Genomic DNA, 11,608 nt, shown 5'->3' on the forward strand with positions numbered 1-11,608 from the left:
TATAAAATTGAATTACTTATTAGCGCTAGAGATTATTTATTGCAATATAATATTGGATATTTTAATTAGAAATTGTGGCATAGGAGTGTAAATTATGGAAAGGACAACAATTCAAAGTGTTGTCATACATTAGATAGACAAGGCAACACTTGATAAATGTAGGCAATATGGTAGAAAAGGCCACGCTTAAAAGTGTAGCTGATAAGGCAACACTTTTAAACGTAGCTTTAAAAGCGTGGCCTTATTTCCTTTTAGGCTACGTTTGAAGGTATAGCTAATAAGGCCACACTTTTAAGCGTAGCTGCAAAGCATGGCCTTTTTGAATTTGAGGCTACACTTGAAAGTGTAGCTCATAAGGAAACACTTTTAAGTGTAGGTACAAAGCATGACCTTTTTGCCTTTTGGCGCTTTGAAGCGTAGCTGATAAGGGAACGGTTTACAAGAATGGCCTAAACTCTAAGGTTTCGCAGCTTTCGGCCACACCTGGAAAAGTGTGGCTTAAAGTAAAAAATTGTGGCCTTTTATCAAAGGCCACACTTCTCTAGGGTGGTTTGAGACATAAAATGTTGTAGTGAGCTTCCATATCATATTCAATTTCCACTCGGTGCTAAACATTAATTCTCATGGAGTTTCATTAAGTATTGACTTAAGTTCATATTCATGAAAGAATGTCTTGACATTCAATCCAACATAATTCATAAGACAACTCATAAATCATGCGTGAGAATAACCTTTCACCGTCCATGTCTTCATACTACAGGTGAGAAAACCTTTCAACCCTAGAATCATCATATTGTGATAAAACCTTTCACTTCATATCATAATCACACATAAGTGTGTATATGAGGATAACCTTTGAACAACACAATAACTAGATCATAATCATTTTCACTTCACTCTCAAAGTGTTCTTAATACATACACATAATCTTCATAAAACATGCATAATATCATAATGTTCCCTTTCAAGGATCAAAATTCATATTGAATCAACATATCTAGAATTCATTATATTAGAGATGAATATTAGCATAATTCAAGTAACCCAATCACTACAAACATAATCTTATAATATCCTTCTTTCACCCATAAATCCACATCACAAGATCATAATTGGAATTTATAGGGATTTCATGGGTTCTTGGGGCTTTCAACATAAAAACCATAATAAATAATCACTTCAATCTTAATGCGAGTTTAGAGTTCATCCGTGCCTTGTAGCAGGAGAGAAACTGACTCTGCAGTGATCTTAGTTAGTTTGACAGTTTCATCCCTTGCTTTGACAGAGAAATGTCCTTTTCAATCTATTCATTACCTACATGTATGAACCCAATACTAGAGAAAGTTAGAGAATCATAAGTAGCAATAATCTCAACATGGTTGAACATGGAGAGGTCTACCAGTCAATCCACCAAAATTCTTGAGATAAAGTTCCATAAGGTAGATTTACATATGCATTAAGTCCTCTGAACTTCCTAGGATATACTCTTTGAATCAAACCGCCCAATTAATGTTGTACTTCTTTAGCAAACAATATTGTACAAACAAATATCGAGTAGAGATGCTACTCAAAAAGCCTTTCATGGGAATAAGTGTAGTTGAAATGATGTGAACAAGAATGCGATGCTCAAAGCACAAAATAAAAGGTCCTAAATAAGATAGTCAGTGGCGAGTTCAGCCATAACTATCTTAGAACCTTCTGGAGGTAACTCAAAATCATCAGGCCATACGTCATGCATGTAAGAAATCACACCGGAGAATTTAGTATCGAAAACATCCTTGAATAAAAGATCATTAACAATAATACAACTACCCATTACAAGAGTTTCTAACTCACCATTGTCATTAGAGACACGATGATTGGTGTGGAACAAGTGAACAACATATCCCAAGAAATCAAGACCACAAAAACTAAACAACGGAGATAGTTTTTGATCTTTGAGGAACGAATTTACCAAATAGTGAGAATCCCTGACTTATATTTATCACCCTACCAGGAACAATAGGTCGATACTTGATGCTATTTTTAACTCCCCAAAATCTTTATATGTCTTCTAGAGAAAGATATCCTGATGCGCTCGATCGAGGTTCCTTCTCATACATTTTTTTGTGGATGAAGCTCTACTTTTGGAAGAAGGGGAGGGAGATATGAAGGAAATATCATAGGAGTAGGAAGAAGACAAAATATTTACCTCAAAAGAACTCAAAGATTTAAGATGATAGTTCTTTAGAGAAGCCATGCAATGAGTTCTAGGCATGTTCTAATAGAAGAATAATAAGAGAAGAAGCAAATAGAGTAGAGAAGAAGGATAAGGGTTTGAAAAGAAAAGAAACAGATCGGCAAGGGAAAAAGTGACAAAACGGAAAAGCATGGTTCATGGAGAAGAGGAAAGGACAAAGTAGAGTACTAATGATCAATAGAGAAGTGTAAGAGGTTTGAATTAAAACAACACTAAAAGGAAAAAAATCACATAAATAAGATAAATAAATCGGGTTTACTAAAAGAAGCAATACTGAGACAATTACAGAGGAAACAAAATATTCCTTGAAATAGGGGTTTTATAGAAATATAAGCCAACCGGTTTTACAATCTACAAATTGTAATGTAAAATTATCATTTTCACATGATCTTGAATAAAATAATGCTTGTTATCAATATACTTATCCCTAGAGTGATGCAAAATATATTTAGATGAACTAATATAACTAGTGTTATCAGAAAAATTGGAACAACATCATACGAAAGATCATAGTCCGGTAATTGATCCATCATCCGCATTAATTAAGTACCACAACTTTCAACGGCTAGATATTCAAATTGTGTAGTAGATAAAGCACCCAAAGTTTGTCTCCATAGGTGCTTTTTTAATCATTTTTGTCACCTCCAAAATAAGATTCTATGTATCCAATTAAATAAAAGTTAGAGGAGTGAGAATAACATAATCCCAAATATGTAGTTCCGATTGTATAGAGAATGATTCATTTTAATACAGTGAGATATTACTCTTTTGGAGCAGATTCAAAATGTGCACATTTACACAAACTATAGAGGATGTCTGGTCGATTGGCAGTCATATAAAGTAGAGATCCAACCATCCCTAGATACATTTTTTCATCCACATATTTTTGTGGTACACATGTTTTAAGACAGGTGGGATGGACTCATGGGAGTTTCAAAAGCTTTTACCTTTTCTAATCCAAACTTCCTTATGCGTTCTTTTGTATATTTGGTTTGAGTGATAAAGGTTCCGTTTGTTGATTGCTTAATTTGTAATCTTAGAAAGAAAGTGAGAACTCCCATTAGACTGATTTTTAATTCTCCCTTCATAAGATTAACAAACATCTCACACAAAGAGGGGTTAGAACTTCAAAAGTAATAGCATCAACATAAATTTGAACTATAAAAATAAATGACCCAAATCAATGTATAAAAACATGTCAATTTTCCCATTTGAAAATTTTTATTAAGTAAAACTTGCTTAATCTATTCTACCAAGCCTTGAGGGATTCTTTGAGATCATAAAGTGCTTTGGAAAGTTCGTAAACATAATTAGGACTAGAAGAATTTTCAAAGCCAAGAGGTTGTTTAACAAAAAAATTCTTCTTTGATAAAAAAATTTAAGAAGACAATTTTCACATTCATTTGAAAAAGTTTGAAGCACTTAAAAGATGCATATGGTCGAAGAATTGGATGGATTCTCACCAGACTATCGAAGAAAAATATGGTAATCAATACCTTCCTATTGAGAGTATTTTTGATCTACTAATCTTGCTTTATTACGGATGACCTTTCCATCTTTATATAGCTTATGTTGAAACACCCATTTAATTATAATTACTTAACTATTTTTCGGTCTTTTATTTCATACTTGGTTTTTTCAAATTGATCAGGTTCTTCCTTCGTTGCTTGCTTCCAAGATTCATCTTTCATTGCCTCATTTATACGTTTTTGGGTTCAATCTAAGAGATGAGTGCAACACATGGTTATTTTTTTTGATTAAGCTCTAGTTTGCAATGAATCATTTGGTTTTCCCATGATGAAGTAATTTGGATAGCTAGCATGATGTTTCGATTCCCTGTGAATGCTAGTCTTGTCTTCTTGGATAGTCAGCTTTGTTTTTGGGATAGCTGACTCTTGTGTTGTAGTTTTAAAAGACGCACCAATGTAGCTTTCAATATTTATCATGGGAATTCACCATCAGTAGTTTCAACTTCTTGCATTCTTGATTTAGTGTCATCAAAAGCCAGATTCTTGAATGCTTAAGTTTCTTTTATTGAAAACCTGAAGGTACGATTGCAGGTGCCTATCCCAAGAATATACCTTCATCACTCCTTGAATCAAACTAACCAAGATTTTTCTTACAATTGTTATAAATGAAACATTTGCATCAGAAGGAATGAAAATAGCAAATATTGGGTTTCTTACCGCTCTATAGTTTATATGTAGTTTTCTTCGGTATGGGCCTAATAAGATGAAAATATTACCTATAGTACTTACTGCAGCAGCAAAGAGGCAACTTAGTTCTGGCTGTGTCCTGTAACGAACAATTTTTCCTTTCTACTACACTATCTTTCTAGGGTGATATAGGAGATGAGAAATTTTCAATGTACCCATTTTTATCACATAATTCTTCAAAGGTTTTTTTTTTGAATTCTTCACCATGATCACAAAGAATTTTAGAAATAAAGTATCTTGCTTCTCTTTGAGCTTTTCTACAAAATACTTCTAAGTTAGCTTAATTTTTATGAGATGGAAAGATAAATCATGTGAATCTTGAGAAGTCGTCCACATCCATCTCAATATCCTTTTGGTTATAAGGATATTTTAAAAAATAGTTATTAATCTTAAATCATATTATCATTAAGAGACATGGGTATTTGTTGCTTGCCTTATCATGGGATAGCTACTTAGACCACGCGTGAGAAAACCTTTCACCATCCATGATCTTTTCATAATAGCTTTTAAGGACTATAGTCATTCACTTCATTCTAGTAATGCCCTACTACCAATGGAAATATTTTTGAAATTGGGATCTATAATCATTGATGAAATATCCGAGTACCATAATAATCAAGACCTAATTTAGGAAAATAGCCCAAAAAGAATTGAGGGAAAGTCTAGATTTCATTTATCTCATGTGAACGTATAAATATCTTTATGTATTAGCTTGGTTGAGTCATAAACATAATTTCATAAACATAGATTCTTTTTAATAATTAATAAGCTTCATAATGTTTTCAAAGTCAATGCAAACTCAACTTAATTTACATAAATCTCATCGAAAGGACATGCATATCTTCATAAATTCATCTTTCATGGATTTCTAATCAAAATCACAGATTATGCATGGGTTCATGAGAAATAAACTTAAAAACATGTATTACTCTCGTTCATGCATAAACAATTCATAAAATAATTAATTGGATCAACACTTAAAGGAATCCATGACATGGAACAACCAAAACTCAAATTGGAGAATTCTAACTTGTAAAATGGAGAATTTCAAAACTTTTTTTGACGAAATAGATCTATAAGTGGAAAATATTATACCTTGGAGTTCAAAGACCTTAAGAAATTTGGTGAATCGGAAGCTTGATCTTGAAACTCTAACTTGACTTCTTTTTCCTTAGAGAGAGAAATATGTGAGAGAAGAATCTTGATTACCTTTTGGAAATTTAAGAGGATGAATTAAATTTGGGTGATTTGGGGGTTTAAAGTATTAATATATGGATTCTGGTAGAAGTCAAAACAACGTAGTATTGAGTTAAATCAATTGTAAAAAGATCAATAACCCCTGACTTAATTGGTCACTTGAAGGCCTAGACGGCCCATCTAGCAGGCCGTGAAGAAACTCGTCCCGAAAAGGCTTAAGTAATTTGGGCATAACATTTTACAACATGTTTCCAATAAGGAAAACTTGTTGGCTCTGGGAAGTGGACTCATAGATATCTAATTTGATAGGTTATGAACAACCTAATTCATTTTGTGCTAAAAGATATGATAATTTGAAGTTGACCCTAAAATTTTAAGTATAATAACCCCCTACATGAATGACTTTATAGGCCGTTTAGACGCTCGTGGTCCTTGACCACTGACTAGGGGAGAGACTATTTTTATCTAGGCAATTTGAGGACCTCCTTGACGACCTATCATCATCACCACGAGCCTTTTGGGCGTTCGTCAAAGTGGAGCCTCCCTGGGAGGTTTTGGAAACCTACCACGATCCCATAAACGTACCGTGTTCCCCTTCATGTCCCATCTAGGTCTTCGTGGAGGGTACTATGTTCCAATTTTGGGCTTGTGACTTGCCTACTTGACCCCTTTCTAGCCTTTCTCAAATGAGAGGTGTCACACCTCGAGCCTACACCCTGGGTGGGACTACCACTCGATGACCCTTGTCCTAGCTTACTTAACTCAGTGGAAGACTTAAATTACCTTAATATAACAGTACAAAACATTTTCAAGGGGAAAATACTCAAAATGTAATAAACTAGCCAAAATGGCACTTGAGTCTTAAAGTTAAAGCATCTAAAATGTAAGATAAAATAGACATAAAACTGAACAATCTAATTGACTATCTGTCTATGAAGCCTCTAAACTGATTGAGATGAATGTCGGGACAAACCCTACAACATTCTATTAAACTAACTAGAAAGCAATAAAAAGATCCTCTAAAATTAAAGGAGGCTCACCACTGACCTTGTAGCTCAAACTGGATCAATGAAGCGCTGCGTTCTGATCTTGGTTACCTGCATCTGCATCATAAGACGATGCAAACCAATTGTCCTCAGTACATTGAATGTACGACTATGCGAGTTGAAATGCTAAACACAAGTAAAAGGATTGAAGGGAGTAAGAATGAATATACCTTGGCTCTACTGAAGTTAAGAAGTCATAACTCAATATAAAGCAATAAAGACATAAGCAATATAAGGAAAACTTTTAAAAAACAGTGTAAACACTTAGTTCATTAAAGATAAAACAATTAAAAACTCAACTTTACTCATATATGAAAGTATAAGTTCTGTGGGAGATTTTGTAACCGACAACCATCACTATGAGCTAAGTAAGGATACAACATACTACCTCACATTGCAAAAGGACCGCTCTATACCTTGTTAATGGTTTAGAACCTTAACTACTAAGTTGATCCACTAGTCTATGCTAAAAGCACTAAGGAATAATCTAAAAAGTATAATCCTTTATATCTCCATGTTGGCTACATGGTTTATGGAGGCTTGAGTTAATATGAAATCGTGTCACCATATCGGTGCTCAATACTACTCTCAAAATACTTAGCTTATATGTTTTTAAAACAACTTCTTCTCTAGTTTGAGATAATTGCTTGAACTTAGCTTCAAAAGCTTTCTTGGAAATCATAGTTTCTTTTCTCTTTTACCAAAACTAGCCACAGGCTCTGTGGAAGTCTAGATTCCTATCTTTCTGTAAAGTTTGAAAACATTTTGTTTAAACTCTTAGGTACTACTTAGTTCACCTATAACTCTTTAGAAGTGAACTCAACTTATTACTCTTTGCTTAGCTTGAAACTTAAGTTTTAGTGAATACTTTTTTCCCTTATAGCTTTTGAGAATTTGACTAAACTCTTTCTTCTTTGCTCAACTTATTTCTTGTAACTTAAAATTAAGTTAAAATGTTTAATACTCTTGAATGCTTTAGGAACTTTCTTTGATTTGGTCCTTAACTTTTAGACTTGACTCTTAATTTCTTTGACTTTGATCTTAACTTCCCTTGAATTGGATTATGGATTCAAGAATCATGATATCATGTTTATGAATGATTTCATGATCTTTAGATGTACTTTAGAGGTTTTGAATCAACTAGAAATAATAGGTACATTACTTAGGAACTAGTATGAAAAGATGGGGGAGAAATGGAATCGCCAGGTGATCCTGGCGCTTTGAGAGGCGCGGGGCGCCAAAGCCTGACAGACAGAGGCTGTCCTCAGATGCTATGGCTGACATGGTGTGCCAGAGCCTAATGGACGGAGTCTATCCTTAGGGGCTCTGGTAGGCATGACACCTTAGGCCTGTTAGACGAGTTTCCCAACTTTTGTTCTCCGATTTCAACTCTAAACCTCCCAAACTTCCATCGATCATCCCCCTAACACTTAGGATATATAATATACTGAATAACCAATAGTTTACATTCTTAAACAGCCCAAAAAAACAAATCACAAACCACTAAAGATACACTACGATTCTACCAACAAGATTTCAATAATTGTTTATCAAGAACTTTAGGATTCATCATTTAATCAACACATAACTTGCTGAATTAAACATATTGGTGTATATGAATGAATACATACAAAAAGACTCACATACCTTGATAGGAATCACCCCCTACATATTCCCCAAGCGAAACCTTAGTGTTCTTTAAGAATTCTTGATTTTCCTCTTCTCTTCTCTTTTCTCCCAAGCCCTAAGCGTTCTCAACTTTTCTAAAACTGATTTGATACGTGGTTTTTTTCCCTAATAAACCCCTAAAACGAATTAGTAAATACTAGGATGAAAAGACTATTTACCCTTACTGAAATCCGGATCAGATTCCTCCTCAGTCCAATAACCCAACTTCCAAAAGGAATATCCTTCATACAACATTGAAAATGTGCAAATTTGGCGCCGTTGGAAAGATGTTCCCAAGGGCTTTTCAACGATATAAAAAACACATCCTAAATCTTCTTAAGCTGAGAGTTATGACTATTTGAAAATTACCAAAAACTCTCTCTTTACACCAGAATTCCCTATATATTTCCAAAATTGATTGTTCTTTATTTCTTAGATTATTATTTGTTATTTCAAGTTGAGATATGTTACAATATCTCCCTCTTGAGAACATTCGTCCTCGAATGAGACCTCTTTCACTAAGCTAAGGGTAGTAACATCATTTCAGCACCTAACAACAAAATCAAATTACAGTGTGCTTACACAGTCTTATAAAGTGCTAAGAAGAGAATTTAGTACCTTGATCTGCATTCTCTCTGGATTTGAAGAGATGTGGATATATCCTCTTCATATCCTCTTCAGCTTCCCAAGTTGCTTCTTCAACAAACTGATTGCTCCAAAAGACTTTGATTGATGCAACTTTCTTTGTTAGCAACTTGCGAACTTGATGATCCAAAATCTGAAATGGAACCTCTTCATAGGATAAGTTATCCATAATCCCAACATCCTCAGTTGGTATAATCAATCAAGAATCACCCAAGAATTTCTTCAACATAAACACATGAAACACTGAATGAACCGCTTCTAGCTCTTGGGGTAACTCCAACTCTTATGCTACCTTAAGAACCCTCTTGAAGACTCTATAAGTTCCAATATATCGGGAATAAGTTTCCCCTTCTTACTAAACCTCATAATGCCCTTCATTGGTGAAACTTTCAGGTACACCCAATAATCCACCACAAACTCTAACGGTCTTCTCCTAACATCTGTGTAGGACTTTTGGCGACTCTGTGCCGTCTTGGTAAACTATATATGGTCCTATCAGCCTGCTTCACTAACTTCAAACCACTGAATATGAGATCTTTATCTTCTCCCATAAAGAGGTTCATATGGAGCCATTTGGATTCTTGAATGGTAACTGTTGTTGTAAGAGAACTCAATGAGAGGTATGTGATCATCCAAAATCACTTTGAAATCAATCACACAAGACCTCAACTTATCCTTCAAAATCCGAACAGTATGTTCTGCTTGTCCATCCGTCTGTAGATTAAAAGCAGTATTTGGGTTCACTTTTGCACCCAAACCTTTCTGGAAGGATTTCCAGAATTGTGCACTTCTATATGAAATAATGGAGATCGAAACTGCATGAAGTATTACCACTTTTTGAAGTTACAATTTAGCATAATCCTCGACCGAATAGGTAGTCTTTACCGGCAAGAAATGGGCTGACTTTGTCATTTTATCGATATTTACCCAAATAGAATCATGTTGCCTGCGAGACCTTGGCAATCTTATGATGAAGTCCATATTGACTATATCCCACTTCCATTCTTGAAGTTCTATAATCTGAGCCAAACTTCAAGGCCTTTGGTGTTTAACTTTCACTTGTTGACAATTTGAGCACTTGGCATAAAACTCAACAATATCTTTCTTCATGCCTTCCCACTAATATACCACTCCCAGATCGTGGTACATCTTGGTGAAGCCCAGATGAATGGAATATCTGGAGCTATGAGCTTCCTCCAGGATCCTCTTTTGGAGTACATACACCCTAGGTACACACAGTCTACCTTGGTACTTCAGCACACCATCTTCCCATTGTTCAAAAGCCAATACGCTGTGGTCATGGAAAATTGCCTTCATGTTAAGCAAAATGGGGTCTTGATCTTGCTTCTCTTTCACCTCTGATACTAATGATGACTCAGCCCGAGTGGTCACCACTACTACTCTTTCTGTGGAATCCATAAGTTTGACTCCGAAACGTGCAAGTCTTTGCACAAATTTAGCTAACTCCCTCTTTTCTTCTTCAAAATCGGAGGTACTACCCATGGACAACCTGCTCAAGGCATCAAAAACCACATTAGTCTTACCTGGATGGTAAATAATACTCATATCATAATCCTTGAGTAATTCTAAACACCTTCTTTGTCTGAGATTTAGCTCTTTTTGAGTGAAAATATATTGGAGGCTTATGTGATCAGTGAATATGTCAAAATGAAAACCCTACAAGTAGTGACGCCATATCTTCAAAGCAATTACTACTGCAGCCAATTCCATGTAATGAGTTGGATAATTCTTCTCATGAACCTTCAACTGTCTAGAGGCATAAGCTATAACCTTGCCATTTTGCATTAACACACAACCCAAACCAACTCTCAATGCATCACATTACACGACAAAACATTGAGTACCCTATCATATGGTCAAGGCTAGAGCGGTAATCAATCTCTTTTTCAATTCCTGAAAACATTTCTCACAAGCTTCAGATTATTGAAAGTTGACTGTCTTCTGAGTTAGCTTGATCAAAGGATATGATATAGACAAAAAACCTTCAACAAACCTCCTACAATAGCCAACCAATCCCAAGAAGGTCCATATATTTATTGGTGATGTGGATCTAGTTCAACTCTGAACTGCTTCTATTTTTAGGTGTCAACTCTAACGCCATCACTGGAAACAATGTGGCCCAAGAACGCCATAGACATTAGACAAAACTCATACTTGGAGAACTTGTCCTATAGCTCCTTATCTTTCAAAGTCTGTAGAATATGGCTAAGGTGACTAGCATGATCTTCTTAATTTCTTGAATAAACCAGTTTGTCATCAATGAATACAATGTTAAACAGGTCTAAGTTAGGTTAGAAGACTCTGTTCATAAGATCCACGAATGCTGCAGGTGCATTTTTCAAACCAAAGGACATAAATAAAAATTCATAATGCCGATATGTGGTTCTAAAAGTTGTCTTTGGAATATCACATTCCCTAACTTTCAACTAATGATAGCCTGATCTGAGATCGATTTTCGAGAAGCAAGAAGCACCTTGAAGCTGGTTGAAAAGATCATCAATCCTTGGAAGAGGATATTTATTTTTGATTGTTACCTTATTCGATTGGCGGTAATCTATACACATTCTAAGGGATCC

At 35.0% G+C, this 11,608-nt stretch overlaps 1 protein-coding gene across 1 annotated transcript; it reads right to left on the minus strand.

Moving 5' to 3' along the window:
* Positions 1–9,548: 9,548 nt before the first annotated feature.
* On the minus strand, positions 9,549–10,817 carry LOC138347505 (uncharacterized). Its single transcript, XM_069295798.1, has 3 exons — positions 10,693–10,817; positions 10,256–10,521; positions 9,549–9,826 (listed from the first exon to the last, which is right to left on the minus strand). Exons 1-3 carry the CDS (start codon positions 10,815–10,817, stop codon positions 9,549–9,551), a joined length of 669 nt encoding a protein of 222 aa, XP_069151899.1.
* Between the last annotated feature and the right edge of the window lie 791 nt (positions 10,818–11,608).

This window comes from Solanum lycopersicum, chromosome 3 (assembly GCF_036512215.1).
Source record: "Solanum lycopersicum chromosome 3, SLM_r2.1".
Taxonomy (NCBI): Eukaryota; Viridiplantae; Streptophyta; class Magnoliopsida; order Solanales; family Solanaceae; genus Solanum; species Solanum lycopersicum.